Below are 24,894 nucleotides of genomic sequence, written 5' to 3'. Positions count from 1 at the left end.
GCAATCCTAAAATTTGTATGGAACCAGAAAAGGCCCCGAATAGCCAAAGTAATTTTGAAGAAGACCAAAGCAGGAGGCATCACAATCCCAGACTTTAGCCTCTACTACAAAGCTGTAATCATCAAGACAGCATGGTATTGACACAAAAATAGAACATAGACCAATGGAATAGAATAGAAACCCCAGAACTAGACCCACAAACGTATGGCCAACTAATCTTTGACAAAGCAGGAAAGAATATCCAATGGAAAAAAGACAGTCTCTAACAAATGGTGCTGGGAGAACTGGATGGACAGCAACATGCAGAAGGATGAAACTAGACCACTTTCTTACACCATTCACAAAAAACAAACTCAAAATGGATAAAGGACCTGAATGTGAGACAGGAAACCATCAAAACCCTAGAGGAGAAAGCAGGGAAAAACCTCTCTGACCTCAGCCGCAGCAATTTCTTACTTGACACATCCCCAAAGGCAAGGGAATTAAAAGCAAAAATGAACTATTGGGACCTCATGAAGATAAAAAGCTTCTGCACAGCAAAGGAAACAATCATCAAAACTAAAAGGCAACCAACAGAATGGGAAAAGATATTTGCAAATGACATATCGGACCAAGGGGTAGTATCCAAAATCTATAAAGAGCTCACCAAACTCCACACCCGAAAAACAAATAATCCAGTGAAGAAATGGGCAGAAACCATGAATAAACACTTCTCTAAAGAAGACATCCAGATGGCCAACAGGCACATGAAAAGATGTTCAACGTCGCTCCTCATCAGGGAAATACAAATCAAAACCACACTCAGATATCACCTCACGCCAGTCAGAGTGGCTAAAATGAACAAAACAGGAGATTATAGATGCTGGTGAGGATGTGGAGAAGTGGGAGCCCTCTTGTACTGTTGGTGGGAATGCAAACTGGTGTAGCCGCTCTGGAAAACAGTGTGGAGGTTCCTCAAAAAATTAAAAATAGACCTACCCTATTACCCAGCAGTAGCACTACTAGGAATTTACCCAAGGGATACAGGAGTACTGATGCATAGGGGCACTTGTACCCCAATGTTTATAGCAGCACTTTCAACAATAGCTAAATTATGGAAAGAGTCTAAATGTCCATCAACCGACGAATGGATAAAGAAATTGTGGTTTATATACACGATGGAATACTACGTGGCAATGAGAAAGAATGAAATATGGCCTTTTGTAGCAACGTGGATGGAACTGGAGAGTGTTAATGCTAAGTGAAATAAGTCATACGGAGAAGGACAGATTCCATATGTTTTCACTCTTATGTGGATCCTGAGAAACTTAACAAGACCATGGGAGAGGGGAAGAAAAAAAAATGGTTAGAGAGGGAGGGAGCCAAAACATAAGAGACTCCTAAAAACTGAGAACAAACTGAGGGTTTATGGGGGGTGGGAGGGCGGGGTGGGTGGGTGATGGGTATTGAGGAGGGTACCTGTTGGGATGAGCACTGGGTGTTGTATGGAAACCAATTTGACAATAAATTTCATAAAAAAAAAAAAAAGATTTGGGTGACATTTTTCACAAGAAAATGTACTCAAACAGTAGAATGTTGTTATTTCTCCCTGAGCAGTCTAAAGGGATGAAATAAGCTATAGAAAGAAACTTTAGAGCATTTACAAATGTGTTTTGTGTTAAATCTCTGCTTCAGTAGTTTCTCAGGTTTATTATAAACCTGCAGTGGCCAACTGAGCAAATTATATCTAACAAGGAATTTAGCCAATGGACTAGGCACACTGAAGCTTTGTAAGTGGGGAAGATTGACATTCAGATTTTTTTGGAGGGGGTGGGAATGTGAGAGAGCACATGTGGGAGGAGCAGAGGGAGAGGGAAAGAGAATCCCAAGCATGTTCCATGCCCAACCCAGAGCCCAAAGCAAGGCTTGATCCCTCAACTGTGAGGTCATGACCTGGGTGGAAATAGAGAGTCAGATGCTTGGGGTGTGTGTGGGGGCGGTGCCTGGATGGCTCAGTCGGTTAAGCGTCTAACTCTTGATTCTGGCTCAGGTCATGATCTCACTTGAGCCACGTGATGGGCTCCACACTGACAGCGCAGAGCCTGCTTGGAATTCTCTCTCTTTCTTTCTCCACCCCCCCACTCTCCCCCTCTCAAAATAAGTAAACTTAAAAAAAAAAAAAAAAAAGCTAAAAAAAAGAAGTAAAAAGAGTTGGACACCACCCAGGTGATCTGACAGACTTTTTATAAGAATGATAAAGAATGGTAAGGGTGTACTATAATCTATTTTAATATATGTCTAAAGTTTGAAGATATAATTTGACCTTTGATACTTTCCACCTGTATTTATTCTTCAGTCTTTGCCTACTAAGAGTATTCTGATATTTTATTACAGTCAAATCCTGTGAAAAGAGTTCTATCTAGAGTCTTGTCTAATGCAAGTAATGCATTTGATTGATATATATAATACAGACATTCATCATTTTCTAATCATTTTGTTTTTTCATAAAGCAATCTGAGGAGGATGTGAGTCAGTTTGATTCAAAGTTTACACGTCAGACACCTGTTGACAGCCCAGATGACTCAACTCTCAGTGAAAGTGCCAACCAGGTCTTTCTGGTAAGTGAAAGAATTTCATATTGCCACAAGAAATTTAAGTATTAGGATGGGCCCTTTTCAATAAGAAAATTCAATTTGCTTCTTTGCAGTTCATGTAGATAACCTGAGATGCTATTTTTTATTAAGTTTTCTAACTTGCTAAATTAAAAAATTCTCATAATCCAGATTCCATTTTAGCAATTAGAATAGGACTGTATGATTCTTTGGAGTATACATGGGCCACTGACTTAAAATGATGTTTGGCTTAGCAAATCTCAATTGAAAGTCACACAGTTATAACAGTAGGAGGAGAAGAGCTCACTGTAACTATTCTATTCCTGAAATAGCTACAAATTTTTGGTACTTTTTAGTGTAACTTTGTAGGGGATTTTTAACCTGTCAATAGTGAATATTTGGCATCAAAACATATTGGTTCATATGTAATAGTAAATAAATTAATCCTCATTGTAGAAGTTTCTGTACTGTTTTATACCTTGTCTCTTCAGGTAGAAAAACAGCTTTTAGATATTTTTTAAAGATTTTTTAGATTTTGATCAAAAACCTCATTTTGTATCTTTTTTTTTGTTGTTACTTGTCATTATCCTTTGTCATTTCTTTTTGGACTACATCTAGAGAGAGTGGAATATGGAGAAAGTAAGCATTTGGAAAGTTTTTTTTGTTTTGTTTTTTGTTTTTTTTTCTTTTTTTTCTATTTCTGAGTTTACCACATTTATCACCAACTTAATTGTCCATTTTTTTTATACTGTTCACAGTGTAATACAGTGTTGTATATTTTGGGGTGGAGGGTAAGTTCTAAAGTTAGCATGGAATGCAAAAATTGTGTATGGTCAAAATTATTCTTAAATCACCATAGTACAGTATGGCTTTGAGTAACTAACATTCAATAATAATATTATAAGTGTATGATTAATAATATTATAAGTGTATGATTGTATAGTGTTATAAGAATAGAGCATATATGCAAAATATAATTTTACAGTCTTTTTAATTACATAAGAGATGAAATATGAATGAATTGTTAAGTTTATATCTACATGATGCAAAGTCATGGTATACTCCTTGGTAAAATATCTTGTGTTCAGTTAGTGAAGTAGACATGATTCATTTTATTTTTCTTTTCTAAATTTTTTTTTAACATTTATTTTTGAGAGACAGATACAGAGCACGAGTGAGGGAGGAGCAGAGAGAGAGGGAGACACAGAACCCAAAGCAGGCTCCAGGCTCTGAGTTGTCAGCACAGAGCCTAATACAGGGCTCAAACTCATGAACCATGAGATCATGATCTGGGCCACCCAAGCACCCCAACAGGATTCATTTAAATTCTGGCATCGCTTTCTTTTTTTCCTCTTCTGTGGAATTTTGTTTTCTACTGATGTGGAGTTTATACCTTTGATTTAACATAGAGATCTTTTCCTCAGTTGGGCATTGCAGAGTTTCAACTAGTTTTACAATTTTCCCCCCATAAAAAAGTCTAGAAATGTCTTATCTCACTACAAAGAAATCCAAAGTTGTGGTGGCAAAATTTACATAACTAGGCTCTCATTGCCAGTTAAAGTATTGTTGAACTTTTCATAATTACTTAAATTGGCCAACTAACGAACATAAGAATAATTCATTTGTTAGGTTGTAGCCAGATTTCTGTATATAAAGTCAATCTCTTTAGAAATTAATAAAAATCAGTAACATCCTACTTACTTGGGGACTGTGGTTATAACAACTTCAGTTTAATAATTATTTAAATTCCTCTCACAGAATTAAAGGAAATTCAAAGATGATCAAGGTACAGCCTGGTCCTCTTGGTAGTTATGGCTTTAGTTCACTAGACTATGTGGGGAAATGGCTTCTGAAGTCCACATGTACCTGTCACAAAGTATATGCACTAGAGAATGTACCTCACTGTTTAGGACTTCACCCAGAGCCTTGTTGAGTCGTTTTACTATAATTCATATGCCTATATATAGATGACTGGAATAATAAATAAAAGGGAAGATAGATGGAGGACTGATTGATAGGACATTGGCAGCAAGAGAAAGGACAACTGGTGTGGCCTAATAGCAAGGTCCAAGAAAGAACTAAAGCTAGCAAAACTGAATAATTGCGAATTAAAAAAATTTAGTTTTTTTTTTTAATCATGAAAATATCAAATCTATCCAGTCATTGGTATAAAATCAGAAGATCACACATGCCAATTTAAAGAATTGTATTTTTACTTTGTCCTAATAATGAGAAACTGGGGAGTGATAATCTTAGTTGCTTATGTGCATGTGGCTAGAAACCCTAGAATTTTCTTTGCATATATCATATTTAATATCTTAATGTGGAGCCTACAATTTCCTGTTTTGTTCTACTCCTTTCAGTAGAGTAGAATATTCTTTGCTGGCATACGAGGCTCAATTAAATTCTGCCTTCTTGAGGTCTGTGCCTCAAGAAATGGTTGGAAAGAAGCTAACAGATGTGAAATGAGACTGGGGAGACGGGTGTATACAGAGCAGTGGTTTTAGGTGTGCATTGTTGTTTTGGTGTGTCAGAGACTGAAACTACATTTTCTTGATTTATATAACAAAATGCCATTCTGTAGTCTACTTTTTCTGTCTTTCAGGGTTTTACATATGTTGCTCCATCTGTACTTGAAAGTGTGAAAGAAAAATTTTCCTTTGAACCAAAAATCCGATCACCTCGAAGATTTATTGGCAGCCCGCGAACACCTGTCAGGTATTCAGAGTTTGTTGTTCTCACTGTCTTTCTTTCTTTCTTTTCTTTCCTTTTTTTTTTTTAACCTAGAAGAGCATCACTTAAATGTGTGCCAAGTTACATAAACAAAAGAGGTGTCATACTCTATTTGGCTAACATAAGAACAGCATCTACATCTTCATATATTGAATGCTATATAGTTTACCTTCCCTCCTGTGAAAGAAAGTAAGCTACTCTATTGGCAAATGTCTTCTTTACCCATTCATTCAACATTTATTGTGTGCCAGGGGCTGTGCTACATGCTGGGGACACGTGATTAACATAGGAATTGTCCTTGTTCTCATGAAGCTTACAATTGAGTGAGAAGAGAGTCACAATAACTAAAGAAGGAAATACAAAAAATATGTAAGCACAAGTAGTGTTCAAGTACTATTTGAAGAAAAATAGAGTGTGGTGGTAGAGAGCAGAGAATAATAACAAGGGGGCTCCTATTCATGGTCGTCAGAGAAAGGTCTCTCAGGTGAAGTAACATCTAAGAATGAAGAGAGAAAGCCACCCATACAAAAAATAGAAGTACAAGGGTGTTACAGGTACAGCAACAGCCCATGCAAAAGCCCCAAGGGAGGAAAAATCTTGGTCTTCATAATGAAAGGGTGGTCAACATTCCTGACATGTGAGTTTGTCTTAAATACATTTAAATGCAGTGGGAAGCTGTTTTAAGTAGGGAAGTACAATGACTTAAAAAAAAAAAAAAAAGTATCATTGAGTATTTTACAAAGGCAGGTACAGAGATAAAGAGACCAGTTAGGAAATTCTAGCAGTTAGTCTAGAGGAGCAATGGCTCAAATTTAGCCTTTGTACTAATTCACACAAAAATAAAATTGAATGAAAATAAGTGTCATCCCTTTAAATGTAAGGGAAATATTTCCTGTTGAGATAATCCTTGAGATAAATGAATGATAGCTCTTCCTTGTCTTAAAGCCCAGTCAAATTTTCTCCTGGGGATTTCTGGGGAAGAGGTGCTTCAGCCAGCACAGCAAATCCGCAGACACCTGTGGAATATCCAATGGAAACAAGTGGAGTAGAGCAGATGGATGTGACGATGAGTGGGGAAGCTTCAGCACCACTTCCCATACGACAGCCGAACTCTGGGCCATACAAAAAACAAGCTTTCCCCATGATCTCCAAACGACCAGAGCACCTACGTATGAATCTATGACAGAGCAATGATTTTAATGAATTTAAGGCAAAAACAGGTGAGGAAGGGATATGTGAGCATCCTGTAAAGTGAAACAAGAAAGCTCAAAATGACAGTCTTGAAGAGTCAGTGTCATTACATTGAACACTTTGGACAGAGGAAAAATAAACATGGATTTTAAAAAAATCAATCAATGGTGCAAAAAAAAAAAACAAAAACGTAAGCATAATAGTATTGTGGAACTCTTAGGCACATCAATTGATTCCTAGCGACATCTTCTCAACCTTATCAAGGATTTTCATGTTGATGGCTCAAAACTGACAGTATTAAGGGTAGGATGTTGCTTCTGAATCACTGTTGAGTTCTGATTGTGTCGAAGAAGGGTTATCCTTTCATTAGGCAAAGTATGAAATTGCCTGTAATACTTGCAACTAAGGACAAATTAGCATGCAAGCTTGTTCAAACTTTTCCAGCAACATGGAATCAAAGACAAAAGAAACTTAACAGTTGATGTTTTACGTGCAAACAACCTGAATCTTTTTTTTATATAAATATATATTTTTCAAATAGATTTTTGATTCAGCTCATTATGGAAAACATCCCAACTTTAAAATGCAAAATTATTGGTTGGTGTGAAGAAAGCCAGACAACTTCTGTTTCTTCTCTTGGTGAAACAATAAAAATGCAAATGAATCATTGTTAACCACAGCTGTGGCTATTTTGAGGGATTGGGGTGGACATGGGGTTTATTTTCAGTAACCCAGCTGCAATACCTGTCTGTAATACTAGGAAAAAAAAATCTATTTAATCATTTCTACTTGCAGTACTGCTATGTGCTAAGCTTAACTGGAAGCTTTGGAATGGGCATAATTTGTATGTCCTACATTGCATCCTTGACCTGGGCCTGCATTGCACTGGAAAAATATCGCCCCCTGTTCTTATACCAGTATTTGGTTCAAGACGCCAAATATTTTCAGCCTATGGCTGAAGAAGGATGGAAAAGAGGATAAAATACATACTGAGGGCAGTAAAGTGAGGGAGAGAGGGAGATCCAGGGGAAGAGGGTGTTATCATGTTCCACTCTCTATGTCTAATCTCTTTACAGCAAATTGTTAAGATTTTAAGTTTTACTTTTAACTGTTTTTGCTGTCTACCTTCCTTACATTTTTTTCCTCAGCAGTTTCAAAAGGAAAAAGAGTTTCTTCTATACTGGGGCTACATTTTTTGATTGTAAAAACATTTGATGGCCTTTTGATGAATGTCTTCCACAGTGAATAAGAAAACATAGTGGTTTAATTTAGGAAACATGTGAACAAGACATTATGTTTTTGAAATTGTAACAAAATCTACATAAGTGATATACAGGTACAAAGAATAAAAATAAAGGTAACTTTACCTTTCTTAAATACTTCCTGCCTTAAAGAGCGCATTTCCATGACTTTAGCTGGTGAAAGGGTTTAATATCTGCAGAGCTTTATAAAAATACATTTCAGTGCATACTGGTATAATAGATGATCATGCAGTTGAGTCTTATCACCTCCTTTTGTTATAATGTCTTCTGAGTGTGCAAAGTCAATTTGTAATATTTTGCAACCCTACAATTTTTTTAAATAGTTGCTGCTTGCTATGTTCTTCAAACCTTTTTGAGCCATAGGATCCAAGCCATAAGATTCTTTATGCATGTTGAATTCAGTCAGAAAAGAGGAAAGCTTTGCTTATTTAAATGGCAATTCAAGTGAGATGAGATGAAATCCTATGACACTGAGCAAAATAGAACCACGAAAAGTGATTGGAAATATACCTTTTCAATTTTGGCAATAAATGAAGAAATTGGTAACAGTTCATCTTTGGACAGAAAGCCTTTTATTTTTTTATTATTTTTTTTTATTTTATCACTTCCTCTAGACCTCCTCCTCCCTTATTGCAGCAGCCTACTGAGAACTTTGTAACTGTAGCTAGTAAATTAGAAGCTACAATAAATGATAAGGGCAGAAATTGTACTTAACGTGCAGAGCTTTGTTCTATGACAGTTGATGTCTGAAAAAACAGAACCCAAAAACTATGGTGATAAGTATAGACTTTCTTTCAGACTGTAAATGACTTGTGCTACTCTGATACTTGTTTTCAAATGTGTTTACTAACTGTAGTGTTGACTGCCTAACCAAATTCCAGCAAAATTTTTACACTAAAATATTCCTCCTCAGTCCTATTTGCTAGCAACATTTGCACTGTGATTGGCTGGCTATATAACCACCCCATAGTTAAACTATTTTCGTAATTAGCACTGCCAGCAGTAGTGGCACACACCGCAAATTTTCTGCATAAAATGCATTAATTACATATTTACCATCCATACAAATAGTTTTCAGACTTAATATTGAGTGAAATTAATTTCCTGTGCTGAGGCAAGTTCACTGAAACATTGTTTCATAAATGGATATCCCTACTCTGACTGTGAAACATGTCAAGTGCCACTTTTAGTGTCACAGACAGAAAGCACACACCTATGCAATATGGCTTACCCTATATTTATTTGTAAAAATCCAAGCATAGTTCAAAATGTATGATGTCAATATTATTAGTCTTAAGTTTCTAAGAGGATTCTTTATGATTATTCCAGGTAAGTGTATAAAAGAGATTAAGTGCTTTCCTTTCATCACTCGATTATTTTCTTTAAAACCAGCTATTACAGGATATTTTTTTACTTTATACATGTTGTTTTTTAATTAAAATATAATCACTGAGAACTGAACTCTACTAATTTTGATTTTATAAGGTTTGTAGCATTACAGAATAAACTGGGATTTATAAACCAGCTGTGATTAACAATGTAAAGAATTATTGAACTTGAACCAGATATTTTGGAAAATTATATTATTTCTTTTTCCCCTTTATGGTCTCACGTAATTTGAATCCTTCAAGGAGACTTTTTTCCATACTATTTTTTGAGATAGAAGATAATTGGGGGGGTGGGAGGTAAGAATGCATGTATGATACTCCATAAATTCAACATTCTTTAATAAATGATTATAAGCAATACGCATCTTCGATAGTATCAGTATACTGAGCCTTCAATTTTAGTTTAAAGAAAGATTTTTTTTTTTAATGTTTATTTTTGAGGGAGAGAGAGAGAGTGCGAGTGGGGCAGGGGCAGAGAGAGAGGGAGACACAGAATCTGAAGCAGGCTCCAGGCTCTGAGCTATCAGCACAGACTGTGCTGACAGTCACATGACAGTCTGTCATGAACTCACAAACTGTGAGATCATGACCTGAGCTGAAGTCGGATGCTTAACCAACTGGGCCACCCAGGCGCCCTGAGCCTTCAATTTTATATTTAATGTAGGACCTATTTTGGTTAGTCAGTCATGTGGTTCCTAGTCTACAAGGGTTAGATCTAAGAATATTCCCATGAGAAATGTTGAATTTATGAAGAATGGATTTTGAGGCTTTGAAAATGGTTAATTTCTCAAAAACATCAGTATCCAAACATCTACCCTTTTTCATAGGAGTAGACACTAGTAAGCTGGACAAAATAATCATAAAAGTATTTGTCACACCGTGACCTGTGGTCTGTTACTGATTGATATAAAACTTTTGTGTGTGATTCTTAATTTATCACTACAGCACAAATGTTATCTCAGTGGATTATTTGAAGTAACATCTGAAAAATGGGTTCATCTGTGTTCTTTAATTATTTTATTCCTGTCCCAAGTTGGCTTTGCATCTATCAGAGTAAATATTAAGCTGCCTTATTAGGAGTGCTATGAGGGTAACACATTTTTCTGCTTTTCATCTTGTATTTAGTTTACTGTATTAAGTATTTGATTTCGGATTGAATGAATGTAAATAGAAATTAAATGCAAATTTGAATGAACATAAAATAGAAGTGATTTTTTTTTTTAATCCTAAGATAGGAAGAAATAACTATCAGGTGCACAAATGGTTTCAATAATTATTTTCATTAATATACCAGATATGTTCAGGTTCTCATATTTAGTAAACTACTTATATATATGAGGACTAACAGTTGTAAAAACATTCTGCTGAGAAATTGAAGCTACTTAAATATATAACAAGTTTTAGTACTAATATATTAGATGTTACACACTTGTAATTTCCAAGTTCTGTCCAATAGTTGAATTGGTTGCTTAAAAAAAAGCTCATGTGAAAAATTATGTGAAACTAGTTTCATTACAGATACACGAGGAAGACTTTCTTGTCCTAACAAGTTTGTTCAGCCACACTTGTCAACTACATTTGATTATTGGGTGTGTATGTGCTACATAATGTCATGCCCCAAATCTGTTTTTAACTAATGTCTCAACATATCTAGTGTAAGATGGGTGTTTTGTATAAGCCACTTATTTGAGGCAATTCTATCACACTTGGATGATTTCTCTATATAAGTTCTCAAACTGACTTTTTTATTAAACATAGTTGCAGCTCCTTTTTTTTTTTTTTTTTTTTTTGAGAGAATGTGAGCAGGGGAGGGACAGAAAAAAGGGGGAGAGAATCCCAGGTAGTCAGTGCAGAGCTTGACACAGGGCTCAAATTCACCAACTGTGAGGTCATAACCTGCACTGAAACCAAGAGTTGGACTGAACCACCCTGGTGCCCCATAGAGTTGCAGCTCTTAATGCTGATAAAACGATCTTTAAGAGGGTGTGATCTGAGTTCACAGAATAACTGGGTTTTTGAATCCCTATTCCCATTTTTGAGGTGAAAGACTTTAAGTAGAGAAATGCTTCCAGTTCATCAGTGTTATTGGTAGATGGCATAGCTCTCCTATTACATTTCCCCCCCTTTTAAATTCATATGAACTGCTTTCTTGTTAATTCATTAAGAACAAAAATCCATCTGCCTATCATGGACCTCCTTTTTATTAAATCATCTTAAGAAACAAAGCTATCCATATAGCCACAGAGTAAGAAGAGTAGGTATTTTAATAGGGTTGAAATAACCCATGTAATAAGATGTTATTCTTGTGTTCATGATAGGAATTCAACACACCTATCTTTCGCACCCAAATTCTAATCTCAAATTGTCTTTCTCACCTATCTCCTACTGTATACCTAAATAACTGTTGGCTCACCACAGTCAAGAAGGTGATTTAAGGCCAAATAAGCTTATTTCAATATTTGCAACTGTTCTCAAATTAGGTAATAGGTTTAAATATGTCATCACTGAATAGAAACAGTTGTACTTATAACCTGGCAGTATTTACCTATAGGAAAAATAGTTACAGGCTTTCTAATGTTCTTGTGTCAATTTGGGTGGCCATACAGGCATGAAAGTGGCTTTATCTGTAGCTGGTTGGTTACTATCCTTATATTAATCCATATTCTGGTTCAGACTTTGTCTTAATACTGCCAGATTTGTTTTCTACCTCCCAGCTCCTCCTTTCTACTATCTTTTCCTTGTGTGCAAACTGATTAATGGTAATTGAAAAAATGGGCAGAAGTTATACTCTAGATGTAACTAGCCTTTCATACTTCTGTTATAGATTTGATTCTGCCTTAAAGGTTTCATGGGGAGAGAGCAAATGCCTCATTCCCTTTTCCATTACCCTGCACAAATACCTAGAGGCAAATAAGCCACACTATCCAAAGCTTTTGGTGCAAGCCTCTGAGTGCAAACTTTAATCTCCCAAGTAACAGTGACTTAAGCATAAGATTCCAAAACTCTTTGGAGAAGATTAGTTATAAGGGGAATTCTTCTGTAAGAGTTTGAGTGGGTCTTATTTGTCATATTATTGAAATCATCAGGGGGCGCCTGGGTGGCGCAGTCGGTTAAGCGTCCGACTTCAGCCAGGTCACGATCTCGCGGTCTGTGAGTTCGAGCCCCGCGTCAGGCTCTGGGCTGATGGCTCGGAGCCTGGAGCCTGTTTCCGATTCTGTGTCCCACTCTCTCTCTGCCCCTCCCCCGTTCATGCTCCATCTCTCTCTGTCCCAAAAATAAATAAACGTTGAAAAAAAAATTAAAAAAAAAAAAGAAATCATCAGTGGAGCCAGCTATTTGTAATTCATGTCAATTATTTTAATAGTTACTTCAAGATAGTTCATGGCACTATACAAAAAGCAAGATCATGAACATTAAAGCTGACAGAAGGATTGTATGTATGAGGTCCACAATGAGTTCAAATAATCTATTCTCGATTGCTGATCATCTTACAGAGAACAATACAGTATTAAAATATATCATCCTCAGTAAATTTAATCTTCACTTAGAAAATCTGATTGTTTACAGGTAAAAAATAGTATTTAGAACTTTCATTTAAAAATACAAATTTTATGAAAATTTAAGAATTTTTAGAATGGGAATTATAAAAGTCAATGCTAAAGAAAATTCTACTTTCAGATAATGTGTATCTTAAAATATTATGAAAAATATTCTTTATTCTGAAAACAGTGTCAGGAAAGAATACCTGAGTTCCTCTAAAATCACTAGTTTTAGTTACCCAATTGACATTTTGGTAACATTAATGAGAAAACATTCACAATTTAACACTGCAACCACCTGTCAAATAATTAGGACAGGATAAATGTTCCATATTCATTAGGTTGAACATTACTTACATATTTTTTAAAACATAAGGTTCTTTCATTTAATCTCTTGATAAATTAGATTACACACTTAAGTCTTACTATAATAGTCTAAAATCATTTGGAAACATTTTCCTTAATGTCTAGTCCTGAAAACCCATTCTAATGTCTTTATCAATAGTCAGTGTAACCAAATAAAATTAGTGTTTTGTGGCCTTCATAGTTTATACAACTTAGTATATCTGAAGGTGGGATGAAGTGGCTCCATCTTTCCATTTGTTTATATGGTCTGAGATCACAGTTCTGCACAGTGGACACGTTCTCTCTCGATTAAACCATAAGGTAATGCATTCTTCACAAAATATATGCTATAAAGGAATTAAGAATTAGATTTTATACTTAACATTTTAATTTTAAAATCATCACATTATAGAATCATACTTTAGAGCTGAAAGGAATTTTGGAGACCACTAATCCCTTCATTTTACAAATGAGAAAACAAAGTACGACATTCAAGAACACAAAGCGGTATTAGTGGTAGAGCCACTAGTGTTCTTTTGACTATACTATTCAACTACTTTTAATAAGATATAAGCTATCCCTGGATAATAACTTTAAGATCAAGTATTATGACCTCCTGTCTTAAAGTGTTTGAGAATAACTGCCATAAAGTATAGGAAAGGGACTTACACAATCCAATAACAAATGCTGGTATTCTTAAAGACTAGTAACCAGTTGTTAAGAGTAGCCTGTTTTCGGGGCGCCTGGGTGGCGCAGTCGGTTAAGCGTCCGACTTCAGGTCACGATCTCACGGTCCGTGAGTTCGAGCCCCGCGTCAGGCTCTGGGCTGATGGCTCGGAGCCTGGAGCCTGTTTCCGATTCTGTGTCTCCCTCTCTCTCTGCCCCTCCCCCGTTCATGCTCTGTCTCTCTCTGTCCCAAAAATAAATAAACGTTGAAAAAAAAAATTAAAAAAAAAAAAAAGAGTAGCCTGTTTTCAAGTCATTTTCGTATCCAGTCTGCCCTCTGAATTATTTTTCCCCCACATACCCTCCTCTGCATACAAATCATTAGAACATAAGGAACAAGGTTTAGCTAATCTACCAAACCCCTGATTATAGGTAAGAAATTTCTAGTATGTGCCCTGAATGCTACTTTATGCTAAACATTGCAGATTTTTCCTTGTAGCTAACATAAATATGACAGAGAAATGCTGTATTTGGTATGCTTAGCAAATCTACTTACCTGACAGATGAGCAGAACTGGTTTTTGAAATTCAGCTTGACATACTGAGCAAATATCATCCACATCTGAACACTGTCTCTTGCTGGCAGCCACTCCATAACTCTGTGAAGATAAAAAGTTCTGTTTATCTACAAATCTTTCTTTCCTGTTCCTCAAATACATAGGTGATGCTGTATTTCTCAAATCTCCCTTGAACTAGGCATTTGAAAACTCTGCCGAAGGATACAAACATTTCAAAACTGAACTACGTATGCAGAACCATGTGTGTCTTGGATTGCATGCACCAAGATGAACTCATTAGATACACAATAGGATCTTGGAAGATGGTTAGATTTATTGGATTCCCACATGATAGTGCTAGAAATTCAACGGACTTAAGAGACTAAGCAATCTGAAATATAATTACTATAAAGTCTACATTCATGTATTATGTGGCCCATATTGCCAAATAACCCACATATTACCTATAGCAGTGGTTCAAAAGAGTCCATTCAGAGCTTGGCTGCCTGAATGTACCCGTGTGGAGATAGCTTTAAAAATAGATTTCTGTGCTCCACACTGGAGATTGACTCAATAGGTCCAAACATACTGTTCTAATAAGACCCAGGAGTCTAATATTTTAAAGTTCTCTAGGTGAATTGAACGTAAAGAAGTTTTGGGGACCACTGAACATGTCCTGTTACTAAATTTAAAAATAATTTGAATTGTCATCCTTAATTATCACAAGTCAGAGAACACTTAGTACTAGGAAAAAATAAAATTTTACAAAAGAACCAGTATTGCAAAATGTCACAGATAGAGTTGTACTGTCAAAACTAACAGACTAACACAATTTCTTAAATTTCCTTTTCTCCTACTACAGTCCTTAAAAGTTTTTGATCTCTTTAAGATCTTAATAACTTCCTCACCAAATTCAATAGAATGTAGTCATTAACCAGACGTGAGAAGATTTTACAAATGAGATCACCTTTTTGTAGAAATGAGGAAAGGGTGGCTGAAGAGAAGTAAGTACACCCAAGTTCAGTTATTATAATGAGAGCAAAGCATGACTTGACTCAACAACCTAAAGCTAGGATCTAAACTTCTTTCACTAAATACTGAGAGTTAACAAAATCAAACTAAAACTCAAAGGATAAAAATATTTAAAAGTAAGATTTCTGTTTTGGGTCTGGTGATGTTCAAGATTCCAGAAACAAATCAGGATACTGATGGATGATCCTGGTGCCAATTTACCTTCATTAAAATGTCATTTAGCAGAGACACAGAAGCTGACAGCTTTTAAAAACAGCACTCCTCGGGCACCTGGGTGGCTCAGTCAGTTGAGTGTCTGATTCTTGGTTTCGGCTCATGTCATGATCTCATGGAGGTCGAGCCCCACATGAGGCTCTGTGCTGGCAGTGCAGAGCCAGCTTGATATCCTCTCTCTCCCTCTTTCTCTGCCCCTCCCCTACTCGCTCTCTCAAAAATAAATAAACTTAAAAACAAAACAGCTGGGGCGCCTGGGTGGCGCAGTCGGTTAAGCGTCCGACTTCAGCCAGGTCACAATCTCGCGGTCCGTGAGTTCGAGCCCCGCGTCAGGCTCTGGGCTGATGGCTCGGAGCCTGGAGCCTGTTTCCCATTCTGTGTCTCCCTCTCTCTCTGCCCCTCCCCCGTTCATGCTCTGTCTCTCTCTGTCCCAAAAATAAATAAAAACGTTGGAAAAAAAATTAAAAAAAAAAAAAACAAAACAGCACTCCTGTCTGGGATTTTGCAGACTCCCTTCAGGTGAAGACTCCTCTTAATGGTGATTGCCATTTCTCTGGCAAAGTTAAGGAACATGTGTATACGTGTATTCCTGAGAGACTCAAGAATAAATCAAAGAGTATCAATGACTATGATTTCTCTTTATGCCTTACAGAGAAAGAATATCAAAGTATTTTAGCACAAGCGTTACTAAATTATAGTAAAATGGCTGGTACTCCTATAATCAATTGAATAAACTCCATCAAAATGGAATTCTCAATTTTATTATATCTTGTCTAAAGAGAGAAGTCTGAATAGGATGCAGCAAAACTTGTTATTAAATTACTAGCTGTAGGGGCACCTCGCTGGCTTAGCTGGTTGAACATGCAACTCTTGATCTTGGATTTGTGAGCTCACTTTAAAAATGAAAAACATTACTAGTTCTATCTAGCCAAAGAGTGTCCACATATAAATACTGAGAATCTTTGAGACTACTACATAGCAAATGAGCCTCTCTCTGCAATTTGTAACATCAGTGGAATCACGTAATAATCAAGTTTATAGTTGACACTGGAGTCTCAACTTATTGTTAAATAAATGAGAACTTACTTGAGAACTTGTGCATACAGAATTGACTACTGGTGGGGAAATTTTTTCAGTAAGAAAATTTCAAGGGATATTTTTGGTAATGACTTTTTCTCAAATTAACAATGAGCACTCTTACAGGAGCTGAATAAGAACTTAATGGAAGTACACAAACCCACCACTTGTGAATTTTTTAAAAAGGAAGAGGAACAAAAGTTCATGACAAGATTTTTATGGGAATGTATATAAATCCTTACATCAAGTGATTTGAAGGGCAAGAGGCATATTCGAAAATATAGGCACTGCATCAACTGTAAGGTAGTTGTCAACATGCAAGTCATAGAGGGGTGTCTGGATGGCTCAGTCAGTTAAGCATCCGGCTCTTAATTAGGCTCAGGTCATGATCTCAGGGTTCATGAGATCAAGCCTGGCATCAGGCTCTATGCTGATAGCACAGAACTACTTGGGATGCTCTCTCTGTCCCTTCCCCATATGCACACATGTTTTCTTTCTCTCTCTCTCTCTCTCAAAATAAGCATTAAAAAAAAAAAGGAACTGACTATAGCCCCATGTGCCAGAGTACTAAAAAAGCATGTAATTATGAAATCCACACCTTTTTTTTTTTAAAAAGTAAGCTCTACACCCAACGTGGAGCTTGAACTCAAGAACTAAGATCAAGAGTCACATGCTCTACAAACTGAGGCCGCCAAGTGCCCCATGAAATCCATACTTGTAAAATTATGAACTAAAACATTTTTATAATGAAGAAAGGTACGGGCGCCTGGGTGGCTCAGTCAGTTGAGCAGTTAACTTCAGTTCGACTTTGGCTCAGGTCATGATCTCATGGTTCGTGAGTTCGAGGTGCGTATCAGGCTTGCTCTTGTTAGTGCAGAGCCTAGTTCAGATCCTCTGTTCCCCCTCTCTCTCTGCCCCTGCCCCACTTGCACTCTTTCACTCAAAAATAAATAAACCTTAAAAAAAAGAAGAAGAAGAAGAAGAAGAAGAAGAAGAAGAAGAAGAAGAAGAAGAAGAAGAAGAAAGGTAAAAAGTGTTTTTAACTGATAAAAAGTACTTACTGGTCGTGTAAAAAATATTTGCAAAACCCGTCGGAAAGTTCTCAGATGTCCAAAAAAGTCCAAAAGCTGAAAGAGGAAGTAAGAATTCCTGAATTCAAAGAGCCCTATCTGTTAAATCTAAAGGGGTGCCAGGGTGGCTTGGTCAGTTAAACGCCTGACTTTGGCTCAGGTCACGATCTGGAGGTTCATGGCTTCAAGCTCCCCATCAGACTCTGTGCTGACACCTCAGAGCCTGGAGCCTTCTTCTGATTCTGTCTCCCTCCCTCTCTGCCTCTCCCCTCTTCTCATGCGCATGCTCTCTCTCTCTCAAAAATATACATTAAAAGGCGCCTGGGTGGCTCAGTTGGTTGAGTGACTTCGGCTCAGGTCATGATCTCATGGTTCTTGAGTCAGAGCCCCACGTGGGACTCTGTGCTGACAGCTTGAGCCTGGAGCCTGCTTTGGATTCTGTGTGTGTGTCTCTCTCTCTGCCCCTCCCCCACTCATGTTCTGTCTCTCAAAAATAAATAAATGTTAAAAAAATTTTTTTTAATCTATACATATACATTTAAAAATTTTTTTTTAAAAACCCCAGAGATTAAAGCTCAAATCCCATCATATCAAATACTGGTATTAACGTAATGCTCATTGCGTATTCACTTCACTGTAAATATATCTAAAGTCCAATTATGGAATATTTTACTCCATTTACTGATTTCAGCCAAGTTTTTATCTTCCAGTCCTCTCCACCCATTTGCCCATCCTCCCATCCCTTTTATAGATTTCAGTCAACTCTTGACCAAAATGACGTACATTTGAATAGAGTTACAATTTAGTTAAGACAAATATAACTGTCAAAGACCAGGCACTTTTAAAGTAGCTTTTTAAAAGTTTCATATTAATTTGAGGGGAGGAGGATAGTATTTTTGTGTATGACAGATGCTACTGTTGGGGATGAATATGTTCTATTCTACCCATGCTATCTGGAGCTCCACTGTCCCAATTAAATGTAAGAACCACTAGATTATAAGATAAAGACATATATTTCCATTTTTCCATTTCTAAACAGATACAGAACATGTCATTACTTCAAACTAGTGATATAAACTATAAAACAGTCAAGGGGAAAAGCAGTAGTATGTAAAATCTGTCATCATCATATGAATGATACAATGACAAGATTTATAACATTACCTACTTTTAGTATGAGGTAGAGTAAAGCCAGCAATATCCCAAGACTCCGTCTAGTCACATTACCAAACTCCCCATAGCTTATAAAGTAACGAAACCAAACTGGTATGGGAACAAAAGTTCGGTAATACTGACATAATTCTTCTAAAAGCATATACCAGTAACCCTAAAAAGAAAGGAAAAAGAAAACAGGGCTATATAAGCTACTTACATAGCACAAATATTTCATACTGGATTGAGATCATCATGAGTATATAGCACAACTCGATTATAAAATTTTTACTGAATATGAGAAAAAACACATGAAAAACTGCCTATAGTCAGTTATAAATAACTAACTGATAAAGCCCTGGAGGAGAATAGAAGTACAAATCTAAATAGTATTTTTCTATATGCGATGTGAGGATTATTCTGAAGCAATGTAATTCTGATTTTACAGAATTTGGAATAGATTATTTAAGTTCAGGTCTTTGAACAAATGGTCTCTAGTCTAAGGTAATACAGATAATTAAAATTAGGTTATTTAGAAAACTGAAAAGTTATAAAAGAGTCATTTCAACAAAGACTAGTATTAATGTGGTTTGCTAATATTGTTCCAATAAAACTTGTTTCTTACCTTGGATTTAAAAGGCATGATGAAAGAAGGCATCAACAAAATAAGGCATTTTAAGCCCATGAAGAGGAATTTCAGAATGAAGTCTGTAATTCCAACAATCCAAAGTACTTCCCAGAAGCTTGAATGGTCCAAAGTAGGATTTAAAAAAATTAAGCTACCAAGAGAAAAACATCAAAACTTACCAAAACAATATACAAAGGTCAAGTTTTGATAGGGGGTTTTAAATTTGCTACCAAGTATTTTACTTTGATATGTAAAAAATGTGAGTTTGGCAAGATATTAGAGTTCACGTGAAGATCATTTTGCTTAAACGGACTTTTCAAATGTTTGAATTTCAAATCTTTCCTCCATAGAATAAAGAAAAAGAACAGTCTAGCATGTCATCGCTGGAAAGCTACCCTGTAATCTAAAGAATTCACTAAATACTAGATGTCCACCATTCTCTTCTCAACCAGTTCCAATCAGGGTTCCATCTCCTTTCCACTGAATTGCTTTTGTCAAGATCACCAATTCCTTCTGTCTTGCTAAACTCAAAGGTCACTTCTCGTTTTCCATCTTCCCTCCCTGAATTATTTTCTTCTTAGACTTCTAACATCACACTTTCCTAGTTATTCTCATTATGTAACTGATGGTTCCTTAAATATCCTTTGCTGCTCCTCCTCTGATTAATGTCCAGTCCTGGGCCCTCTCCTCTGTCTACACTTTCTTTCCCTGATTAGTCTTGGTGAATTCCATGGTTTTTAGGTCTATCAACCATATGCTGGATACCACCAAAATTTAAAGCCCTAACTTTGACAATGAGCTCATGACATATAGCTACAATCACTTTAAGAGTTCTACATGGCCTCTCAAACTTTACATGTTCAAAGCAAAACTGATCTTCCCCTCAAAATCAGTTCTCTTTCCAGTGTTTCCTAGCCCATAAATGAACCACCACCCAGCCAGTTGCTAAAACTAAATCCCAGGGGTCATCCTGGATTCTTACCTCCCATCAACACACCCAATCCAATTTGAGTGGTATTGGTTCCCTCTATACACTATTTCCTAGATTTGTCCCATCTCTCCCAACTCCGCTAAAACCAGGACTTCTAATCATCGGATTAAAGCTAAAAATTAAGAACACTTCCATCTGACCTGGAAACTTAACAACTATCCTTTAGTAAGTCTTCTTGCTTCTAGAAACAAAGATCATGTGTTCTTACCCCCCCCACACACACACAAGTAACTAAGAGAAGTGACAGACATGTTAATTAGCTTGATTGTGATAATCATTTCACAATGCATATATATGTCAAAACATGTTTACATCCTGAATACATACAATTTTGTCAAAAATAAATAAAAATTTAAAAAGACCGCCACCAACACCTAACGGTGTTTAAAACCACTGATTATATAAGTAAAAATTTAAGTATCAAAAACTAAAATAGTGAGTACCTGCTATGAGCCAAGGCACTTAGTATACAAATCTGAGTAAGTCACTTAGAGCTATTATCTTGGAAGGAGAGGGACCAGTAAAAATTGAACTCTAACAAGAAGTATGTGTAAGTTAAGATATATACAAAGTGCTATGGAATAAATTTTTACATAAAAAATATGATTGTGTATTTGTACCTCAAATTACCTGTAATAAAGTGACTGAGAATGAAAAGTGTAATATAAAAGAACAGAAGATCCTGCTAAGAATACCAGTAACCAAGCACACTGAATCTTGGAGCACCTTTCCTGAAAAATAAACAATTTTATAATTTGTTATTATGAATTATGCCATAGTTATAAGTATAATTTAACTATTTTACTTTAATGACTAATTTGTGAACTTAGAACATTTTAGATTAATCTTAATAAAAATATAAATTGTACATCATTGCACTCTATGAATCTTTAGTGAACAAAACAGAATATTTAAACAAATTTTTAAATTACAGTTTTCTTCACTATATAAAAACAATACTCACATTACCCAGGTTTCAAAGAAGCCAAATCTACAAAATGACATAAAAGAACCATCCAAGTACAAACTTTACCTCTACTCCCTATTTTTGCCTCCCTGACAAAACCGAACTTTAAAAAATGCTAGGTTGTCAGGACTTTATTATAAAAATAACTAAAAATTTTCAATTCAGTAATATTTTAACAAGGTAATTTGCTATTAATCTCACTTTTAAAATTGTCTTAATTACTAGTTTAATTTAAACCCCGAATTAAATTTTTATGGTTTGGTAGATTCTAACTACAAATATCCAGGTCAGAATGCTGATCCTTTACACAGATACAGCCCTTTAAAGTTGCCTGAAGGTGAAATTTTATAAACTAATCCTATTTTTTCCAGTAACTTATATGACTAATAGTTTATAATTTATATTATGGGAAAACTTCTTGGGCTTAATTTTCTTTAAAAAAGGGAGCCCTAATAGTTCGATACCTGTACATTTTATTGAACTATTTTAGATCTTCTAGGGCAACAGGTGAAGTTTTTAATGATGGTAAAATTTACTCAAAATATGAAGGCACTTAACAAATCAAATCAAATAGTGCATTCTAAACCTTTTAATCTTATCTAGTTTCTATCAGGGACTCAACATACAAAGAAAATAAGGTGAAATAATTTATCATCAGGACAGATCATTTAGATAACAAAATTTAATATATCATGGATGCTATAACATGTTTGTCAAGAAAATGATCTTAATTCCTATTTCTCTCAAAAGTGAGTATATAATAAATTGTACAGAGAGAAACATTTAATGTTTTTTTAAGTTACTTGTTATACTTACTCTTAGAAAAACCTGATTTACAATGCTTTTGTTTGCATACATAAAAGTTGTAAGCAGCCCAATTCCAAGAGAAATTCCTGTTAGGAAATAAGTTCCAGTTAATTGAAAGAAAAAAAAAATCCAAGAGTTAACACAATAACATGAATTTACAGGAAACATACAATTTTCAAAGCTAACAAAATACAGAGGTTCAAGGAGATTACCAATAAGGAAATAAAATTAACTGAATTTTGCAATGAAACAATGCAATGTTTTATTATACCCTACCTGTTATATGCTGCATAACAAGTTTGACACCCAGAATCAAAATATATGGAAGACTTTTGTGCAACCACTTGAAGAGATATCGGAATTCTGAGAAAGAGCTACTACCATGATCTCCAGACTCTGTGGCAGTATCATCAGACTGCCTTGCTTCATTGTGGGAGTGACTCCGTAAGCGACTATGTATACATCCATGAGTACAGCTATGGACACTTGACCTTATATTTCTGGAGCTTGGATTTTCAGCACATTCTTTAGGTATGGAGTTTATCTGGATATGAACATCTCCAGAATGAAGACAAGAACCTTCTCCTGTCAATCTTGTATGAACACATTGGGAAGCTGAGGCATCCTCACTGCCTGCAGCTCCTGGAGGGCTGTGCAGTTGGCTACAGTTGGCTTGCATGACCCTTGAATAGTTTTTCTGTGATCCAGATTTCTTTGCTTCAGGGCTTGGTCTCCTAAAAATAAAAAATCAGAAAATATTCTAAGTGAACAATTAAATACAGGCAATATATTGTTCAGTAGGAATCCTTTATTCACTACAGGGCAGGCCAATAGTCCCAGTAGATGAATTATCTTCAGGTTGTCTATCACTTTTAACTAGACATCCCTCTTCCCTTAATGTCAAGGCTCTGCTGCAGTACTCAAACTATTTTTTAGGGAACATCTGCTACAAACAAAATTGAGCTTCAGATGCCCCTTCTCTAATGACAGAAGGAAACAGCAAAATAGTCAAAGTATGGGTGCCCAGCAGATGTTAATAATGTACTAATACTCATTCATACTTGGATACTTCAGGACATTTACTCTGCCCAACTGGAGCAGTTTCATCTCTGGTGGAGATTCTACATTTCCTAAGAGTAAACAGTATTGTTTAATGCTTTGAAAGGCTTAGGAGAAAAAAAACATTAAATCTTAATGCCTTTTAAAGTATCATCATGGATGGGGCGCCTGGGTGGCTCAGTCAGTTGAGCGTTGGACTTCAGCTCAGGTCATGATCTCATGGGTTCATGAGTTCAAGCCCTGTGTTGGGCTCTGTGCTGACAGCTCGGAGCCTGGAGCCTTTTTTGGATTTTGTGTCTTCCTCTCTCTGCCCCTCCGCTGCTCGTATGCTCTCTCTCGCTCTCTGTCTCTCGCTTTCAAAAATAAACATTAAAAAAAAATTTTTTTTAAGTATCATCATGGAGAACTAATAATAAACATTTCACTTAAGTGACCTACAGATTTCGGTTTATGCTGAAATAGCTTTCCCAAGGCTGAAAAGATTTCTAATGATTAATACCAAAAGTATTATCTTCCCCCAGAAAAGAATGCTACCCAAACACCTTTAAATTTGGGACACTTGGGGAGTCGCTATGTAATTGCCAGGTAGGTAACTCTTTAGTCTGTGTAAAGATCATTATATAGTCTGCCCATTAAAAATGCCACCATTGGGGCGCCTGGGTGGCTCAGTCGGTTGAGCGTCCAACTTCGGCTCAGGTCATGATCTCATGGCTCGTGAGTTCGAGACCCGCGTCGGGCTCTGTGCTGACAGCTCAGAGCCTGGAGCCTACTTCGGATTCTGTGTCTCCCTCTCTCTCTGCCCCTCCCCCACTCACGCTCTGTCTCTGTCTCTCTCAAAAATAAATAAACATTCAAAAAATTTTTTTAAATTAAAATAAAATAAAATAAAAATAAAAATGCCACCATCATTGGGGGTTGGGAGGTGGGAAAGAAAAAGGACACTGGCTGGAAAGGATCCCTAAATTACCAGTGTGGCAGTCTTCGAAGATGCCAGAGTCGTAATGACAGCAGACGACAATTGAGCCTTATCCCAGACTGCCGTTTCTATAGGAGGTAGCTAGGATTAATGTCAGGATATGTTCTGCCATTCTATTTCTTTCTGAAGTCTAACTTTTTTTTTTTTCCAATTACTGTAAGGTGGTGTGGTTTTTAAATGATTTTCACTAAAGCTTTTCACCGATGCTCTGAAGCCACAGGTGCTATTTATTCCCTCAAACCTCCGAAGACTGACGTTGGACGGGACAATTTCTGTATCTTTTCCCATAAATAAAAACGTAGAACCTTCCCACTTTCCTCCAAGCACAAGCAAGAAAGCGGACGAAAAAGTAAGAAAAATAAACGCACAAAACTCTTCCGGAATCCCCAGGACAGAGTTTTCCACCCACGTTCGAGCTTCGAGTACCTCACTTATTCTCCCAGAGCCCATTCGCCTTGGCCCCTCGCTTCCTCGGCCCGCTTCCCCCAGGCCTTACCTCTCATGACGAAGAGTGAACGGTAGTCCCGGCAGCGACTGCGGGAACAGCGGGAGACCCCTCCTCGAGGCCTTCGGTCAAGGCCATCACCTTCAAACCCCACCACCGGCAAACCCAACCGAGCTCGCTGGTGGCGGCGGCGCGCGCGCTCCCTG

At 36.6% G+C, this 24,894-nt stretch overlaps 2 protein-coding genes across 4 annotated transcripts in view; one reads left to right on the top strand and one right to left on the bottom strand.

The window, feature by feature from the left end:
• The window catches only part of RPS6KB1 (ribosomal protein S6 kinase B1), a 39,176-nt gene extending 31,901 nt beyond the window's left edge, over positions 1 to 7,275 (top strand). Inside the window, exons 13-15 of one of the 2 annotated variants that reach the window (XM_030295249.1) lie at positions 2,490 to 2,597; positions 5,197 to 5,309; positions 6,270 to 7,275. In XM_030295249.1, the coding sequence (XP_030151109.1) occupies positions 2,490 to 2,597; positions 5,197 to 5,309; positions 6,270 to 6,507 (459 nt within the window). In that variant the 3' untranslated portion in view covers positions 6,508 to 7,275. Of the gene's footprint in view, positions 1 to 2,489; positions 2,598 to 5,196; positions 5,310 to 6,251 lie in introns of both variants that reach the window. The other variant, XM_030295250.1, reaches the window with a different exon arrangement.
• A 5,225-nt stretch (positions 7,276 to 12,500) lies between these two features.
• On the bottom strand, positions 12,501 to 24,888 carry RNFT1 (ring finger protein, transmembrane 1). 2 transcript variants are annotated; one of them, XM_030295464.2, is made up of 9 exons: positions 24,740 to 24,888; positions 22,485 to 22,942; positions 22,218 to 22,294; positions 21,065 to 21,165; positions 19,441 to 19,594; positions 18,832 to 18,990; positions 17,655 to 17,720; positions 14,272 to 14,373; positions 12,501 to 13,396 (listed from the first exon to the last, which is right to left on the bottom strand). In XM_030295464.2, the coding sequence occupies exons 2-9, from the start codon at positions 22,885 to 22,887 to the stop codon at positions 13,262 to 13,264; spliced, it is 1,197 nt and encodes a 398-aa protein (XP_030151324.1). In that variant the 5' UTR covers positions 22,888 to 22,942; positions 24,740 to 24,888; the 3' UTR covers positions 12,501 to 13,261. The 2 variants fall into 2 exon arrangements, with proteins under 2 accessions (XP_030151324.1, XP_030151325.1); XM_030295465.2 differs by lacking the exon at positions 18,832 to 18,990 and having other exon boundaries at positions 24,740 to 24,870.
• Between the last annotated feature and the right edge of the window lie 6 nt (positions 24,889 to 24,894).

The sequence above is a fragment of the Lynx canadensis genome, chromosome E1 (genome assembly GCF_007474595.2).
Source record: "Lynx canadensis isolate LIC74 chromosome E1, mLynCan4.pri.v2, whole genome shotgun sequence".
In the NCBI taxonomy this organism is placed as follows: Eukaryota; Metazoa; Chordata; class Mammalia; order Carnivora; family Felidae; genus Lynx; species Lynx canadensis.
This window is presented reverse-complemented; position numbering and strand designations above follow the sequence as displayed.